The sequence below is a fragment of the Chanodichthys erythropterus genome, chromosome 7, assembly GCF_024489055.1.
Source record: "Chanodichthys erythropterus isolate Z2021 chromosome 7, ASM2448905v1, whole genome shotgun sequence".
NCBI classification, from domain to species: Eukaryota; Metazoa; Chordata; class Actinopteri; order Cypriniformes; family Xenocyprididae; genus Chanodichthys; species Chanodichthys erythropterus.
In genome coordinates, this window is record NC_090227.1 from 17,782,187 (window position 1) to 17,802,341 (window position 20,155).

The 20,155-nt window shown below is 36.9% G+C and overlaps 1 protein-coding gene across 1 annotated transcript in view; it reads left to right on the forward strand.

Moving 5' to 3' along the window:
* tcf25 (transcription factor 25 (basic helix-loop-helix)) overlaps positions 1 to 20,155 on the forward strand; it is a 283,651-nt gene that overhangs the window by 116,643 nt on the left and 146,853 nt on the right. The window contains exons 7-8 of the mRNA XM_067389839.1: positions 12,682 to 12,812; positions 12,952 to 13,051. Coding sequence (XP_067245940.1) covers positions 12,682 to 12,812; positions 12,952 to 13,051 — 231 coding nt within the window. The remainder of the gene's footprint in view (positions 1 to 12,681; positions 12,813 to 12,951; positions 13,052 to 20,155) is intronic.

Below are 20,155 nucleotides of genomic sequence, written 5' to 3' on the forward strand. Positions count from 1 at the left end.
TCAAACACAGTTGCCTTGGCAACACATTTAACTTTAATATTCGTTTTGGATGCTTTTGAGACTCTTAGCATGCTTCAAATTGTTTGAAACTCCACACACACATCAGGTTTGTTAGCCAGTAGACATGGACAAAGCCTTAGAAACGGGCAGGGAGGAGGGGGTCAATAGCGCCACCTTTATAGTGCAGTAAATGTAGAGTGAATTTGACATAGTCCTTCGATGTTTAACGTTTTAATTGCCTATTGCCCACTGTGCACAGTTGCCCTGAAGCCACCGGGGTGGGCCCGCCATCGCTGCTCGCAGCTATATTTACTATTATTATTATTTTTTTCTGTCTTCCGGGGCTTTTTGGGGGCCTTTAACATGCTCAAAAACTCTTGAAAATTGGCACACACATTGGAATCCGCGCCCATCAGGGCCGGGCAGAAGCTGGTACCCGGGCGTGGCAGTCAACAGCGCCCCCTTGAACAAAGTCCGAAAACTTGGTCCATAATATTAAACACACTTGCATGTATTAGTATAAAACTCGGTACACATATAGACCTCGTTGGGCCGAACAACTTTCATGCTTTAAGTTCTACACCACCCCAACAGCAAGTAGACTATTACGGGTTGTTTGAAAAATGCATGTTCTGGAATTTGATATATTCCTCCTAGGCAATTATTCCGATCACCACCAAACTCGGTCAGCATGCAGTCAAGACACTGATGATGAAAAATTGCCAGCGGATTTTTGATATCTCGAACGGTTTGGCCGTGGCGAGGCAATGAATTTATGGCGAGAAAAGGGAAACAGGAAATGTGTTATTTCTGCATACATTGATGTTTATGAAACTTCAGCTGTGTGTTCATTATACGAGTCTGATCACATGGATGTGACTATTGTGACTACCACTCCTCCTTCAAATTTTGTCCAATCTTTGATCAGATGATCTTTGGACCGAGCCGCATAGAAATGACTGAACAGAATTTTTTTCCCTATGGGTAAAATAAGTTATGACATGAAGTTAACGAGGTTGACCCGAAATTAGTATAGAGGCTGTATTTCGGCCAAACTTTAAGTAATCGAAACAAAAATTGGTAGGCTTGATCAGGACCATGATCTGAGGGACCATGCCAAATTTGGGAACAGCACCACCTACAGTTCATAAGATCTGGAAAATAGCTATTTTGGCCAATAACTTCTGAACAGTTTGTCAGAAAATCAAGGTCTTGGTGTCTATGGATTTCTTGGGCCATGCCGAAATCATGCCCAAGATATTCACCTCCGAATGTGACCTTCCTTGTGTTTGTTGTTTTATGCTAGTTAGCTTAGCACAGTTGCTTAGCATGTTAAACTATTGCCATTCTTTCTAATGTGGTCTTCAGTCATCAGGTTAAACATTCTATGATGATTTTTTTTTTTTTTTTGTGAACTCTTTCTCACACTGAACCTCTGCTCAGCAGACTGATGAGCATGCATGGCTGGTTAGCTCAATGTGTTATGCCACGGATTCCGAATGCTCTGTGTCGTGGGTTCGAAACTCAGTGTGACACATGCCCAGTGGTACTGTGGCAGGAAAAGATGCAGAATTTGTGTCTGTTCTAAGTATTGTGCCTAAAACTGGTCTAATCTGAAGCTATCACATGCAGTTAATTTATGTCCAAATTCGTAGTTCTTCTTCTTCCCCCTGAATGGTAGTCAATGAACCAGAAGTAGGAAAATTATCAAATTTGGCACACTTGTAGTGATGGTAATTAAAAGTAATTTGACTAACTTTGCTGATCTCCTGGAGCACCAAAGGGTCCTAAAATCTGGAACACGCAGATGAAGCCCTGGTGTAGGTGCAGAAGGTCCTTAACAATCTGGAACACGCATACAAAGGTACCTTGAAGTGAAGGTTTGCTCTCCTGAGCTTAACCTTGTTGCAGATGTCGTTATTGTCTCGCTGGATGGAAACTCTAAATGTAGTATTTGGTGATGTCTCTTTCCTCACAAGCTAGAGGCTCAGAATGTGGTTGTCTCTGTTGCTGCCTCACAAGCTGTAAGCTCAGATCATGGGATCTGTTGTTGTCTCTTCTGAATGGACCAGAGGCTCAGAGCGGTATATCTGTTATGTCTTCTCCCTTCGCAGGGCAGTCTCAGAACAATGTATCTGTTGTCTCAGCTTCGCAAGCCGGGACTCTATATCTGTTATGTCTCACCCGATGGGAGACTCAGAACAAGGAGTGTACCTTTATCCCTTTCCGATGAGGAGGAGATTGTATTTTGGCGCTTCTCTGTTCGAGTGCTGTGATTGGCTGCTGGCATCAGAGGGGACACACAGAGTGTGACTTACCCATCTTTCTCCTGTGGAACTCATTTGCATAAATCACAAAGTTGGAAGTCTTTACAGTGTCTTTAAAGTTTACCAACACATTTCTCACTTTCCAAACCACCACCAGAATACCTTTGGCAATATTCTAAACAAATAGAGAATAAACATGATGGAAAAAGATTGAACTGTCATTCAATTGTACATTAACTGCTGAATTTGCGTCAGAGGTTGCACTACAAATAGCTGTCACTGAAAATACTTATTTCTGTGAATAAGTACGAAATGGATGTGTAGTTTGCATCAGTTCTAAGGTATTCAAACATAGTTTTGAATGGATTTGGATGGATCTTTGTGATCTCTCTTTGTTTCACCCAGTACTGCTAAGGTCCCGAGGAATTTTTATGGCAGTCTGTGGCCAACCTTAGGAAGTAGTCTCTAGATGAGTGAAGAAAGGAAACTGCCTGTGGACCAATGAGAAGTCCTGTCCTTTCCAGGTTTGGTACAAGTGGTCTTCCTCTTGCCCTCTAAGAGATGTCTGGATGTTGTCCTTACATCTTTATCTGATAGCGTTGGACAGTTTGTTTGTGTTAATCCACCAAAATCCAATCAAAATGTAGCAAACCTTTGTCCGCTGTTATGAACAGAGAGGGGCCCGGCCATAAACTGGGCCCTAGAATGTGCTGTTTGAGTCCCGTGTGGGGCGACTTTATAAAATTGTTTGTAATGTTGTCATTTCAATTCCTTTATTATCCCAATATGTACTGTACTAGTCTTTCTACTTCTAATTAGAAATAAATCTATTTTTGTTAATTCTGTTCATTTTCATCTCAGCTTCTGGTCATTTTGAGCTCATTCTTACCTCTACTTCTGAATCAGCTGTTTTTCATGTACATTCAATTTCTGATGTTTTTGCTCTTCTTGCTCTGCATTGCACTACAACTCAAACATTTGAGTGCTTGAAATTCTTGCTGTGCCGTCTGCTCTGCTTCATTTGTTGTTCTGCTTGCAGTATTGCTCTGCTTTAAATGATGCTCTGTTTGCTGTGCTGTTCTGCTTGCTGTGCTGCTCCGTTCGCTGTGCTGCTCTGTTTGCTGTGCTGTTCTGCTTGATGTGCTGTTCTGCTTGATGTGCTGCTCTGCTTGCTGTGTTGCTCTGCTTGTGGTGCCTTCAGGGCTTGGCCCCGCATTGCTGCTTGCTGCTGCTTTTTTTTTTTTTTTTTGGACATGGTATTTCTTTGCATTGTGTTCAGTAGGTCTATTTGTATTATTTGTATATTTGTAATATCTCAACACTGCCTGTATGCTGCATAAAATAGGCTCATGCACTCTGTGAACGGCCCCAACATGGACGAGCAACATGACGGAACTAGTAAACTCTAAATGAAAATGTAATACACTGTCTGACAGTAGGTGTTGCTTATGGAACAGCAGTGATACAGGGGTTTCTGTTTCTGACACTTCTTTCTTTCACTTAAACATTTTGGTAGCACTTTATTTTACAGTACGTGTACTTTCATGGTACATGTATAGTAATTATGTTGTACATACAGGTAAAAGAGTGGTAACACAAGGTACTTACCTGACATGTATGGAAAGTAATAAGAAACAATGCTGTACTTTCCAATGGTACATACATGGTAACTGATTTGTACCTATAGACAAGTGTTTGGTAATAACAGGCACTTACTTACAGTGTCCGTATATGATAACTATCAGACACATTACTGTACTTACTAATGGTATGTACATGGTAAATATTTTGTACTTACAGACAAGTGTTGGTAAATAACAGGCACTTATTTATGGTAACTTGTAAGACACATTACTGTACTTACTAATGGTATATACACAGTAACTATGTAGTACTTACAGACAAAAGTGGGTAATAACAGTGCACTTACTTACAGTGTCTGTATATGTTAACTAACAGACACATTACTGTACTTATTGTATATACACAGTAACTATGTTGTACTTATGGACAAGTGTGGGTATTAACATTAACAGGCACTTATTTATGGTAACTTGTAAGACACATTACTGTACTAATGGTATGTACATGGTAAATATTTTGTACTTACAGACAAGTGTTGGTAAATAACAGGCACTTATTTATGGTAACTTGTAAGACACATTACTGTACTTACTACTTGTGTTAATATGCTTAAGCCTATTATTACAAAGGTTAAAGAGCTGGTAATTCCTATGTAATGTTTATGTACAAGGGTGCACTTTATTTTACAGTCCTATTTCCATGTACTTACTCTGAACGTACTAGTGAATATACCAGTTAGTTAATGTGTAAGTTACACCTGGTAAGAGCATACGTAACTTTCAAAGACACAAAACAAACATTTGTACGTTTAGAAAGGTGCTAAAACGTGCAATATTGACGTATTTATTGCACTAAAAAGTAAAAATACGTTTTTACAGCGAATTTTAATTTTAGAATTTTAAAATATTTAAGAATTTCTATGTCATAAAGATATGTGTATAATTTCCATTTTATCGTTTTGTAGATAAAAGTAAGATCCCTAAACCCCACCCCATCCTGAACCCAAACCTACCCATTTTATACATAATGGACAGAAATGTGTAGGAATATTACAATTTTTATAAAAATATAACATTAAAACGATATTTTGAGCCGCTAATCCTACACCTACCTTTAAACCTAAGTTACCCATAAACATTAAAACTCCGTACTGTTTTAAATAAAAGAATGACAGACAAACAAGCGTAATCACAACAATTTATTGCGAAAATGTCATACCAAAAGAAGTGCAAATGATGAGTTGCAGTCGCAGTCCTCTGGCGGTAAATAATATTTTTTTATCGAGCAGAATATGATGGATCCGGCTTCTCTACGTGAAGGCGAGCACTTATTCAAATGTCAATCCATTGAAACACTGCATGTCGCAACCTGTGACGAAGCAGGTGAGAGCCAATGAGCGTTTGATATCAGTGCCGTAAACCATGTCATAATGCTTCTCGAGGGTGGCGCTACTTTCAAATTTAAATTATAACGAGCGCGAGCTTTGACTGTGACGGTCGCTGCTGAGAGTGAAGATGAAGATTGATGGATAAAGGGCTGAATTTGGATCTGTTCCTTACAAACATATGGATTCTAATGATATGGAGTACAGCAAACAAATAAAATGGGTGTGATTTGTGAATAAAATGTGTTTTGATATATCTTATGTTTGTATTGTCAGTGGCTGCATAGGAGAAAACGTCTTCTGTGTCTCACAGCAAACTAACTAAATATTACAGGTGTCACGATCACCGTCTGCCCCTGTCTAGTTCCGGACTCCATTTCCCATCATCCCCCTCACCAGTCACATGCTCACACTCACCACCAATCAGCATCAGCCACATCCACCCTTGCACACCTCACTGATCACCACAGCCAGCTGCAGCTCATTTACAGGACTATAAAAGTCTGTCACACACACCACCTCACCGCAAAGTCTTGATTACCATTGTGTCATTTCTGAGCGTTTCTATCCTGTCTGCCTGCTTGTTATCGTTCCTGCCTGTTTCTTGTTTTTGACCCGTTGCTGCCTGTCCTGATCTTTGCCTGTCCCTTGACTACGACTCTGCCTGTTCCTCACTGTTCCTGTTTGTTCCTGTTTTGACCCTGCCTGTACGACCACTCTCATTTGTAAATAAATGCTGCACTTGGATCTCCCGCCTGAGTCTCCATTCACAACAGGTCACGAACAGAAATGTTATTTCATATTAAGTAGATGAGTAAACTATTCAAAAAATGTGACTAAAATATGTATTGATATAACAATTTAATGCAACAGATTTAAAACATTAATCCCATGATTTTATTATTAATACATTCAAACTGTTACATGATTTACGTTTTTATTGCTGTTAATAAGCAAGTATTTTTACATTTTAGTCCTCTAAATACGTCAGTGTTGTGCCTTTTTGTGTGTATGAGAACGTAAGTAAATGTACGTGTGGTAGAACCACACTTCACGTAAAAATACACACGTATTCTCATGAGATCATGGTAATTCCTATGTAATGTTTATGTACAAGGATGCACTTTATTTTACAGTCCTATTTCCATGTACATACTATGAACATACCAGTGAAAATACCAGTTATTTAATGTGTAAGTTACACCTGGTAAGAGCTGGTAATTCCTATGTAATGTTTATGTACAAGGGTGCACTTTATTTTACAGTCCCATGTAATTACTCTGAACGTACTAGTGAATATACCAGTTAGTTAATGTGTAAGTTACACATTTCTTTGGTTGGGGGTTATAAGCATGATACAAAATACTTCTTGAGTACTGGATGATATACTTTTGCAGTTCAACTTGCCTAATCTTTACAGGACAATAATTCACTTAATAGGGGTATTTTGAGGACATGCATACAGATCATTACAATCAGTACAACTGTACTTGGTATACTCAGTTGTCAAAAGTTGTCACTCATGTGTCAAAAGCCTTGCTTAAAAGGACTACTTGATAAGTATTAACACTATGAAGTGCTGAATAGTTAGTGAAGTGTATCATATTGGTAAGCGCATTTGTTTCACAGTAGTTAAGCAAGTGTCCGTTATTTGTGTCCACACTTCTCCGTGAGTACAACATATTTACCATATATATACCACTAGTAAGTACAGTATTGTGTCTTACTAGTTACCACACATAAGTGCCTGTTATTACCCACACTTGTCTGTAAGTACAAAATATTTACCATGTACATACCATTAGTAAGTACAGTAATGTGTCTGATAGTTATCATATACGGACACAAGTAAGTGCCTGTTATTACCCAACACTTGTCTATAGGTACAAAGCAGTTACCATGTATGTACCATTGGAAAGTACAGCAGTGTTTATTACTTTCCATGTACATACATGTCAGGTAAGTACCTTGTGTTACCACTCTTTTACCTTTATGTACAACATAATTACTATATATGTACCAGGAAAGTACACGTACTGTATAATAAAGTGATACCAACATTTTTAATCTGGACTAAAACAAGCCAGAAAAGATATCAGAATTTTCTGATTCTCAAGTCACCTTTATTTATAGTGCTTTTTACAATGCAGATTGTCAAAGCAGCTTTACAGTGAACCAACTTGCAAATAATTTTGGCTGCACAGCAGCTCTAGAAGAAAATGGTGTCATTGTTCAGCTTAAATAAATTCAATATTGATTCATTCCTTTGTAAAAATCACTAGTCATTAATTTAGTTAATTCGTCTATATATTGGCTCTGGAGAAAACGGTGATGTCATCATCCAGCTCAGTTCAGTTCGCATACAACAGGAATCGCAGTCAATTTTATAATGGTTACTGTTCTGAAATAACACTTCCTCGACAAATGCAATCTCTGGAGGATGCAGCTTTCAAAATGTTTTAAACATTGGTTTACTTTATACATGTTGTGTATTCTTAAAAAGTGCTATTATGTTTTAAATTTTTATTATTAAATAAACTTGTTAAACTTTTATTAGCCATGTAAAACTAATTAAACAAAAATAATTCAATAATAATGAATTTTTTATTTTTATTTTTTTATAGACAAAACCTTTTTGGACAAAATATAAAATAAAAAAAAGGTTTGCATTTATGTTTTATGTTTCGTTATATACTTGATACACCAGGCTTTTATGGCACATATAGTATGTAGGGATGGGCACAAATAGTCGAATATTCGAATATTCGTTCTGTAATTAATATTGTAAAAATTAAAAATACTATTCGAATTTTACTATGTTGCTTTGCTGGCCGTAAATGCAGTGAATCCATGATAAGGTCCTAAGCACTAAAACTCGCAGTTATAACTAAATGCACCGGGTGGCGCTGTGGAGCGTGTTTAACAAGTTTATTTTATTTAATCGTCACATAATGTTGTCGTCTGCCTCGCAAAGTTTGGAATTACTGAGATGAAAATGATCTTACAAAATGGAATTACTTTTGATCAAATTAATTAATGAAACTGAGTTATCATAATATCAACACCATAATGAGAAAGCACATGAAATCTAAATACCCGTCGAGTGAGGAAAGACAGCTGTCCATCACTGCATTCACGACAGGTAAGCGCAGCTTTAAGTTATTCCCTAGTGAGCCAAGATGATAACTTATCTGTTAGCAAAATGATTTTGAGACATATGTTTCCTTTAAGTTTCATGGAGGGAGACATATTTACGAACAGAAAACAAAGTGTTACTGTTAGAAACTTAGCTTAGCACAGTTATTTAGGCTATTATTATCTTTGTGTCTCTGCAACGTCTGTCAGCACGGCTCGTTTTCTCACCCGAGCATATGGATATTATTGTTTTTCTCAACATGAACATGTGAAACGGTATAAACACGATAACCATATACTGATTCGAGTGTATTATGTACGTTTTGTACAATAACTGGCGCTGTCTGCTTTATTATGTTCACACCGAACGCGCCTGGGGCGTCAAATTCGCGCCAGTTGGACGCTTGAACATTTTAAAGTCAGACGCGCGTAAAATTCGCTCAATTCGCACGTCTAAACAAAGTGTGTTCAGACGTGAATTTGCGTCATGGGAGGGGCTTTCATCTCTTTCTGCACAGATCCTCTGAATAAACACAATCTCGTCAGTTGGAAACAATTAAACTAGTGGCAATTTAACTCTGTTATGCCGGCCGACTTTTTGCTAGCTAGAAGGTGGGCTAGTGTCAACGGTTAAAATCATGCAAAAAGTTTTACAACTAAGCAGATTGTCCGATTTCTTTGCTTATTCTCTTCCAGGCAAGGTCCTTTTTATTCATGTCTCGATAAAAATATGACACATCATAGAGCTCAGGTTGGCCACACACAGCGACATCTTTGTTCTGGTCTCCACCACTGATCACATCATAAACACGTTACTTCCAAAGCAGAATCCCTGATTGGTTAACGCGCCGCGAATTTACGCCAAAGTTCAGATTTTTCAACTAGGGCGTTTGGGCGTCAGACGCTCAATTCACGCGTCAGCCGCGTGAACGCTCAATTCGCGCCGCGCCATTCGCGCGTCAACGGCCGATTCGCGCCGAGCGACACCTAGATGCGTGTTTACATTGACTTAACATGTAAATCAGATGCCTCAGACGCCCCAGACGCATTCGGTGTGAACGCAGCATTAGTATTTTTCCCGCTCTCGCTGCTTGAGATTAAAGGTGCCCTAGATTGTTTTTTTACAAGATGTAATAAGTCCTAGGTGTCCCCTGAATGTGTCTGTGAAGTTTCAGCTCAAAATACCCCATAGATTTTTTTTATATTTTTTTATGCCCTGGGGCATCATTAACTATGCACTGATTTTTTTTTCAGCATGACCCCTTTAACAGATGCGTTCCCTCTGCCCCACGAGCTCTCGACTATAATACAGTGCATAAACAAAGTTTACACAGCTAATATAACCCTCAAATGGATTTTTATAAGAAGTTCGTCATGCATGCTGCATGCATGCTTCGAATTATGTGAGTAAAGTATTTATTTAGATGGTTACGTTTGATTCTGTGTGAGTTTGAGGCTATGCTCTGTGGCTAACGTCTAATTCTACACTGTTGGAGAGATTTGAAGTTGTGTTTATGAATTATACAGACTGCACGTGTTTAAAAATGAAAATAGCAACGACTCTCGTCTCCGTGAATACAGTAAGAAACGATGGTAACTTTAACCACATTTAACAGCACATTAGCAACATGCTAATGAAACATTTAGAAAGACCATTTACAAATATCACTAAAAATATCATGATATCACGGATCATGTCAGTTATTATTGCTCCATCTGCCATTTTTCGCTGTTATTCTTGATGGCTTACCTTGTCTGTGCACAGATCCAGACGTTAATACTGCCTTTCCTTGTCTAATGCGTCGAATGGGCTGGCATTATGCAAATATTGGGGTCATACATATTAATAATCCCGACTGTTATGTAACAGTCGGTGTTATGTTGAGATCCGAGTGTTTTCCGGAAGTCTTTTAAACAAATGAGATTTACATAAGGAGGAGGAAACAATGGAGTTTGAAACATTTCCATGTACTGAACTCTTGTTATTCAGCTATGTCGAGGTAAATTCAAATTTAGATTCTAGGGCACCTTTAAATGCTTTTGTTATTAATATTTTCTGTTTACACATATTGTTTAATGCTTTGAACTAAAAGAAAACCTTAAGATATAATGTAAGCTTGTTGTATATATTGCCTAATTGTAAGCTTGTTCAGAAATGGTTACAAAATATTGATGAATATAAAACAATAACGTCTTTCTCATTTAACCTCATTTAAATAAACAAATATTTGAATATTCATTTTTTACGAGCCCAAATATTCGAATACAGTATTTTGGAAAAAAGCCCATCCCTAATAGTATGATATAGTAAGACTATGGAGGGGAAAGAACAATTTGGTGCAGTTCTTTATATGGCCAAAATATAAATTAATGAGATTTATATAACAGTATAGCAGATCAGGGGCGGTTTCTTCATTAGGGCAATAGGGCAACGCACCACCAAAAGTGAGAAAGGGACGGATTTTTCAGTCACTTTCAACCACAGAGTTACGCTAGGTGTCACTGCTAGACTGTTTGTTCTGCCTCTGGATATAATCCAATCAGTGTCGAGTCACGCTCTGTGGAGTACCGCCTCTTTTTGGGCGATTTCAGTCTGGTCGAGATTTGCCCCGACTGCTCCCATAGACTTCCATTCAAAGAACTTTTTTTTCAAACTGCAGGCACTGCAATGCAATCTCTATGGGTTCCGGGAGGGCTAGCACTAACGTGCTTTTGTCATCATACGTAACTTTAACGATTGGTGGAAACAAACATACCTCTATAAATATTTTTTTAAGCTGAAGTGACATCCAATAATTTCCTCAGTGCATAATTTACATTTCACATAAATATTCTCCATCTGTGAATGTTAGAAAGTTGAGAAATTTCCATTTTGCAGTCAGGAGTGGACGAGCCTTCAGCAAACACAAACTTCCATGAACGAGCACTGCCGCGCGCATGCGCGCCAAACAGACTGAGTTCAATAGAGCGCAATAATTCTGAGTAAATACATTTTGCTAAAAATATTTGTTGTTGAAAATTTTTGTTGGCGAACATAATTATGCCATATGTAGAATTTCGAACCTACAACTAAGTGTATTTGTACGATAGCAATAACTGTGTAAAGTGACTGTTGTAGGGTAATCAAAATAGCCTAATAATTAGTCTGTTGTTTTGTTTTTAGTTATTTTAATTTTTAGTTTAGGGTATTTAACTAATGCTTTAAAAAAACATTTACAATTTTTGAATATAGCCTAGGCCTAATGTGATTTGACCCCTTTTTTCGCACATAATATAGCATACTACACGGTTACATTCAGGTTTGTTTTTATAGCCTTCAATATGAACATTGTTTCTAGGACAATATTGGGCAGGATGTGAAATAATTTTTTTTTAAATTAAATACAGATTTTTTTTTTTTTTTTTTTAGATCCCAGCCCTATGGTATGCTTTACTGAATTTTCCATGTTTTAGATAAGCAGTAATGATGCATTATTATATCACTTGTTAAATGGTTATTTAACAATTAGCCTGTTCATTCCTGCATTTCTAAAAAAAAAATGTTTTTGCGCCCCCCCCAAAATTGTTTCCACCAGCCACCACTGTAGCAGATAACTTGCATAAAATGCATAATATAATTTGTCACTCTATATCTCCCAATATTGTGTCTTAGTAAGATGATATTTAAATGCTTAATAGTTTTATGATGAAAGCTCTTCAATTTTTGTGGTGGGCAAAACGCAATGCAGTATACCTAAGGCTCGTGTTAGAGATTTTTCAGCAAAGTTCATGTTCATGTTAATTAATTTAGAGTAAAAAGTAAAGTTAGAATCATATTTAGAGTCCTCGTTAAATATGATACAGTAACCTTTATAAAGTTAAGGGTACAACACTTAAGTTTATCTTTTTGTTTGTATCATTGTTCTCTTTTTATACATTACAGAGCACAATGATTCTTGAGCTTAGAAAAGTACTAAAAATATTAGAAAAAAATGTCTGGTATATTTTCACTGCAAAACAGCACAAGAAATGCTGCAAATACTGCTGCAAATTCTGAGAAAAAGCCTCCTTAAATTCAGTCATTTTACACAGCAAAAATCTGAAAAAAGTCCCACAAAATCTATTTTTCATTTTTTGGTCATTTTTTTGTTATTATTTTGAAGCCCTTATTTAATTACAGATATTAGATGACCTGTGTGGTTCTAAGTTTACAAAACAATGTATACATTTTGTTGCGAGCAGTTTGTGAATTGCAGTGTGCGTTTATGAGAACTTTTGTTATTCTTAACACCATTTAAGCGAAATATAGCTGACTGTAGTTGTGTCTCTTAGGTATCTCCATGAGTCTAGTGGAGTCTAAAGATGGCATTCAGCACTTCACCTTTGAACATAATCGTGACTATCAGCAAGTCCAGTTCAAGTTTTTTGATGCAGTTGAGTCAGTGGACCCCAACAACATTGTGGTAATTTTATTCTAATGTTATTAGCTACAGACTTATTTGATTTTTTTTTTTTTTTTTTTTTTTTTTTACCTTCTTTTCCACACATGAGCAACATGTTACATTGTATGTGACAATCCATTTCTCTCTTGTTTTCCTTCAGGTTCTCCTGCAACTCAACCCATATCATATTGATTCACTCCTGCAGCTGTCAGATGTATGTCGCATGCAGGAAGATCAAGAGACAGCCAGAGATCTCATCGGTGAGGAAATTCACTGATGCGCTGAATATGAGACCAGTGACCTGTGTGAGACAGTGTTTTACAGAGAAGCCCTACACTTAACTTAAAATACTTTTTCTTTTTTAATTTTAATTTAAAATATTTAGCACAGCCAAACATTTAGAAGCACAGTTGAAGTCAGTAACGTTAATGTGGCACAAAATACATATGCACAAGTAGGTATGAGAAAACAAAGCTTATCAGTAGTTCAGGAACATAGTGTAAAAAAAAGTTTACCTTCTGATAAACCAATTAAGTATAATTTAAGGTTAAAGCTGCAGTCCGTAAGTTTTGCATCTTTGTTGCCATCTCTGTTTGAAACCGGCAATTGTAGTTGTTTGCGGAATTATTATCTTTATGTGGGTTGTGCCTCGGTACGACTCCTCAGCGTGGATGAATCTAATGTTTGCTGTCAATCACCACACCGGTGTGAATACTGTACTTTGGAATCACAGATTATAGTTTTGAAGTATGACCAAAGTAAGAATTTTCACTGGAAAATGTCATCTGAACAAGTAACATGTCTGCCACACAGCAGCTCTTAAAGGAACACTCCACTATTTTTGAAAATAGGCTCATTTTCCAACTCCCGTTTTCGAATCCATTCAGCTGATCTCTGGGTCTGGCAGTAGCACTTTTAGCATAGCTTAACATAGATCATTGAATCTGATTAGACCGTTAGCATCTAGCTCAAAAATGACCAAATAGTTTTGTTATTTTTCCTATTTAAAACTTGACTCTTCTGTAGTTTCATCATATACTAAAACCGACAGAAAATGAAAAGTTGCGATTTTCTAGGCCGATATGGCTAGGAAGTATACTTCATTCCATCATAGTAATCTGAAAATAGTCCCCAGCTAACTCTCCAACTACACAATCTTAGTGGGACTATATTCAGGCACTGAGTAATGTCATTGCGCCTGCTGCACCCATGTTACGGCAGCAAAGTTCCTTGATTATTATTGCCAGAATGAGAGTATATCGGCCTGGAGAGTATATGAGAGAAAATCGCAACTTTTTTATCGGTCTTAGTACACGATGTAACTAAAGAAGAGTCAAGTTTTAAATAGGAAAAATAATGAAACTCTTTGGTCATTTTCAGCAAGATGGTCTAATTAGAGATCGGCTGAATGGATTCGAAAACGGTAAAGCTCAACTGTTTAACATAAGGGGAGTTGGAAAATTTGCCTAAGGCAACAGCGGCAAAGATCCCAAACTCCAACAGGTGACATCAGGTGACAAACAGGTGATAAAATGGAGAAAAAAACCTTGGGAGAAACCAAGCTCAGTTGGGGCCAGTTCTCCTCTGGCCAACAGCGAACAGTGCGTGATTATGATTCAGGCAGCTTTACAGGTCATGAGCCCTATTGGGATTGCAACAGTCAAAATATTTAATCCAGTTCCATCTAGTTGAAGATCGTATTCATCACACCAGTATGGGACGGTTTGTTGGAATCTGTGCCACTGGCTGTCGTGTCGGTGAGGCCTTCACAGGGGATGATCTTGACACAATCTCTGCTGACACTTCAGGGCTGCGTTGTGGTCGTGTCTAGGCACAGGTTCTCCATCTGATCTGGATATGGCCCGGATCTGGCTGACTATGGTAAACCTCTGGATAAACAGAGAGACTAATAATAACGTAGATGCCATTCTTCTTCTGATGTAACAAGTACATCTGGTGTTATAGGAAGTGTTCCCGGTTCCGGCTGACCTAATTTATGCAGCCTAACAATCTTTTAATGATTTTGAAAACATAAATTGATAATGTGTTATGTGTATGCCAGGTTATAGAGATGTGTTTTTAGTATAGATTTAAACTGACAGAGTGTGTCTGCTTCCCAATAAAGCAGTGTCTGCTTCACTAGGAAGACTGATCCAGAGTTTAGGTGCCTGCGGTTGATTTTGATATTCTAGGTATTATCAATTGGCCTGCATTCTAAGATCACAATAGACGTGAAGGACTATAATGCATTAAGAGCTCGCTCAGATACTGGGGAGCTAAACCATTTAGTGATTTTAAACCATAAGCAAGATTTTAAAATCTATAAAATGTTTAACCCTCAGGGGTCTGAAGATTTTTGGGGCCCTGGAGAAGTTTTGACATGCCCTGACATTTGTGCTTTTTTCAGTTGTTCATAAACATATTAATGGAAAAAGTGTCATTACACTTTATTCAGCACAAACTAGGCTACCATAATATGTGAGGAACATGTATGTACATGTTTGTGTTTTGTTGTTGCGTGGTTATTGAAAAAACAAAAAATTTAAGTCACTAAAATAAAGCCAAAAAATATATATAAAATCTGTGTTCACAAGACTTCTGGGTATTGGAGGTTGTAGACTACTAATGTTTGCTTCAAAATGAGGTAAAAATTATGCTGCTTGCTTGTTCATATAAAACAATAGAGATTTAAATTTTCTAAAACATCTTTGGTCAAGAAACACAGTATGTGTGGAGGCGTGAATCATCATGAATAATGGGTCATTTACACCTGAGAAGACAAAAGAATCGCATAAAGAGCTCTAATGACCTGCATAAATAATGAGCTCTTTCAGTCAGGTAGGTTGTGAAAAAACCCTCTGTTGATCATATCTCAAAGCTCTTCATAATGTAAATCAAACATACAGAAAAAACAGCAATACTGTGAAATATTATTACAATTTAAAATAATGGGATTCTATTATATTCTTTAAAATATAATGCATTTCTGTGATGCAAAGTGTTTGAACAGTTATGTTACCTCTATGGCATTTCATAGACTTTTAGCTTAAAAGCATGCACATTTGAAGAAATATTGATGGATTCTTATATATTTATGTAAATTTTCTATACTGAGGAGTAATATTTATTCAGTATTTACATCACTATGAACGCAGGATACTGTTTTCAATTCATACTTGCAGCCGGAGGGCGCTCTGTGCACCTTTAGTCCAAAAATTCATCTAAAGAAGAACAGGAACCAGGAACTAACGGCATGTCTTCTAGAGATCGCTAACCATGGCTTTAACATCCAGATAAACACTTTTCAAGACATTAAATACACGATTGAGATGATGAATGCATGCATTGCCTCAGTATTTGCGTCTGAATAGCGCTGGCTCCGTGGGCGTGGCCGCAATATTTTTTTTGTCATTAGTATTCAGTAAGTTACAGGTCAAGTTACGCATCATGTTAGTTTTCTTTATTTTACAAAAAGCACAACATTTTGTTTTTACTCCGAGTTTACACAAATAAAAGATATTCCACAGATTAAAATGGTGTATAGCTCTTAATTGTATGTGCAACATTGACAGAGTATTTTGAGTCTCTTTCACACTGGTTAGACAAAAACCGCGGTGGTCACGCCAGCGTGACCGCCGACCCGAGGGAGTTAATAGGGAGCCAATGCATTGTTGACAGAACCGGCTTCTATAGTCATACTTCCTAGTTCTAGTAAGAACTCTAGCTGCTACATTTTGTACCAGCTGTAGTTTATCAAGCGAGCAGGGCAACCACCCAGTAGAGCATTACAGTAATCTAGCCTTGAGGTCATGAACAGCATGAGAGCATGAGATGTTAATTGCGCAAGTTTGCAGTAGAGATGGCTGACGGTCATTCTAGGGGAGACAAAACCACAGAGCAATGCCACCTGGTGGACAAAAACACTTTGGACCGTAACAACCTCCACTCTTAAAACAGAGGCCCCTAAAAGGGAACTCTGCAGACACCAATAATAGTACAAAAACAAAAAAATATTATACACAATCATGAGTTTACACCAGAACAAAAAAAACAAAACAAACAAACACAAAAACTTTCTATTCTTGGGCTCACATCAAATGTCACTTACCCCCTTTCTTTTCAACACCTACCCAACTCCATTGTTCAGTGTCCTCAGGCACCTTGAAAACACTAAACAAATAAAACTAAGACCAATGTCTAAACTGTATGACTGTGATCTGAAAAAATAACCACAGGTATTGAACCACCACCCACATACACATCAAAGTGCTGTAATGCCCACACCAAAGCCAATGTTTCTTTTTCAATTGTGGAATAATTAAATTGATATGAAGTAAACTTCTTAGAAAAGAAACTAACTGGCCTATCAACCCTATTGTCATCTTTTTGCAGTAGCATAGCTGCTGCACCTAACTTGCTTCGACTTGGATCTAGAACACTCGATCCCACTGAGGCACATCTAAAACAGCAGTGCTCAATAGAACGTTTGCATTTTCAAACACACACTGACAGTTTTGAAGACTATTCAAACTTTTAGCCTTCAACAGCTTAATAACAGGGGAACTACAGTCGAAGCGCTTGCACAAAAACTGCAATAATATCCAACCATTCCCAAAAATCTCATCAGCTTCTTTTTGATAGTAAGAACAGGGAAGCTATCGATAGCTTGTACCTTTTTCCATACCAGATGCACTTCCACTTTTCCCAGATAAGTTAGGGTAGCTTTAACGAACTCACACTTGCCTTAGTTGACAGCTAACTTCAGTTCTACAAGACTAGTAAACAGAGAGCGCAAACGACCAAGCTGTTCCTCCCATGTCTGACCGTACACCACAACATCATCTAAATACATGGCATACCCTTCCAGCCCTGAGACCACATGATTCATCAGGTAGTTGGAGCCTTTCAAAGACCGAAAATCATTACATTGTAAGAGTATAACCCTGAAGGTGTAATTGGAGTCAAACACTGTAAAAAAAAAAAAGAAGAAAAAAAAAAAAAAAGGTAAGTGACTTGCAGCTACGGCTGTCAAACAAAAAACGTAAAATTAAAGTAAAATATCAATTCAAATAAAGTGCAAAAACAATAATTTTACAGATTTTTATTAAAATCTGTAATGAACCATTCTCAGACTTAATGCTGACAAAAATGGAACCACTTGGGAGAGAACTGTCAGGAGACTTATTTCTTAGCACAAAGGAGGGCAGTAGTACAAGAGGATTACCAAATCATTGTTTTAAGTGTGAAAATATAGCAGAAGTAACACAGAAATTCAAAAACAATAGACTTGTGACAAGGCCCCTGAAATAATCAGGCCTTAATTTTAAGCTTTCATTTAGTGATGAGAGATTTTTTTTTTTGCTAGACAAAGAGCAGGAGAAATACCAAGCGAGAGTCTCGGAGCCAGCAAAAGCTATGAAAAGAGTGACTGTTTATCTCACAGAGTAAGATGCAGCCTGCAGAAATGACATTGCATGGTTGTTGTTCTCACTGGAACTACCTACTGTAGCCAAAGCACAATAAAGTCAGTTAGCCATTTCCAAAGCCCATGTTTACAAAATATAAATTCTGGGAATCAATACTCTGGTCTCCTGAGACCAAATAAATTATTTTGGATCTAACAGCATCCAAAATGTTATGGTGTTGCTAGAGGAGTACAGTGAGAAGTGCCTGGTTCCCACAGTAAAGTTCAGTGGTTCTAAAGCTCTTATATAGGGATGTATGAGTGCTGAAGGTGTGAGGGAGTTGTGCTTTATCAATGCTGTCATGAATTCCCACATCATTGTGTGATGTAATACACAAACTTGAAATGGGAGATGTTACCCTTTTCTCAATAGTAGTATTACCCTGGTGCTTCTGTCAAAAAATGATTTATGACCCCTTTGATTGATTGACTTGACAGGTGTGACCTTTTGCCCTTCCGTTTCCGGACTGTGTTTATGACAGAAAGTGTGACCATCTGTTTCTGGATTGTTTATGAGTGTCATATGTTTTTATGTTCAGGAAGTGGAATGGTGTTGGGGGTGTTTATACAGGTGTGGTGGGCAATCTGACAATTGCATTGGATGTGAAATGGTGTGGGAATGTTTATAACAGGCGGTGGGAATTTGATGATTGAACGTATGAACTTTGACATGATGATATCCGCATTCCGGCACATGTCTGTAAATGAAACAATACAAACAAGATTAATAAATTAGAAGCGATGTTGTTTCTATGAAACAGTATTAAAGAAAGCATATGAAATAGTGTTTAAATGAAATAAGATGAAATTATTATTATGAAACCTTTATTTAAAATAAAACTTGAGATTTAAAATCTCCTTTACAAGAGGTCCAAGACAGACAGCACATTTAATTGAACATATAGCAAAATACAATAATTCACAGAAATACACAATCACTCAAAAACAATCAGATGACACAGAAGCTAGATCCTTTAAAATACCCTTAAAATCATTTAGTGATACAAACTCTTTTAAACGTAAAAGAAATAGAAATTATATGAAAAAAGTATTTTGAAAGCTTTGAGAAGATTTTCCAGCTTAATAAAGTACTGATGTTAAATAATGCAGTTGAAATATCTATTTTATGAATTAAGATAAAATAATATTTTTGATGCTTTAAGAGGTTTTTAACTTTAAGAAAAGTATGATGGTAAATGAAACCTATAAAAAGGGTTTATATGAAACAGTATTAAAGCATATGAAATAGTGCTTATATGAAATAAGTTGAAATAAACTGAAATTATTATTATTAAACCTTCATTTAACCAGGATATAGAACTCTTGAGATTTAAAATCTCTTTTACAAGAGGGCCAAGAGGCAGTACATTTAGTTGAACATATAGCAAATACAATAATTTACAGAAATACATAAAATGCACTCAAAAACAATTACAGAAACTAGATCCTTTAAAATACCCTTAAAATCATTTAGTGATACCAACTCTTTTAAATGTAAAATAAATAGAAATTATTTGAAAAAATATGTATTTTGAAAGCTTTAAGAAGTTTGTTTTCCACCTTAAAAAGTACTGATGTTAAATAACGCAGTTGAAATTTTATGAATTAAGATAAAATGATATTTTTGAAGCTTTAAGATATTTTTAACTTTAAGAAAAGTATGATGATAAATGAAACATATGAAAGGGTTTATATGAAACCGTATTATATAGTACTGATGTTAAGTAACGCAGTTGAAATAGTAATTTTATGTAATAAGCTGAAATAGTATTTTTAAGGCAACTTACTAGTTGAGTTGAGATGCATGCAGTCCATTTGCTAAACTGAAAATGAGTTTGTTTCCCGTATTGCTGTGGGTCCAACTCTGTCTGCAGATGTGATTGGTTTGCAATGTCAAACT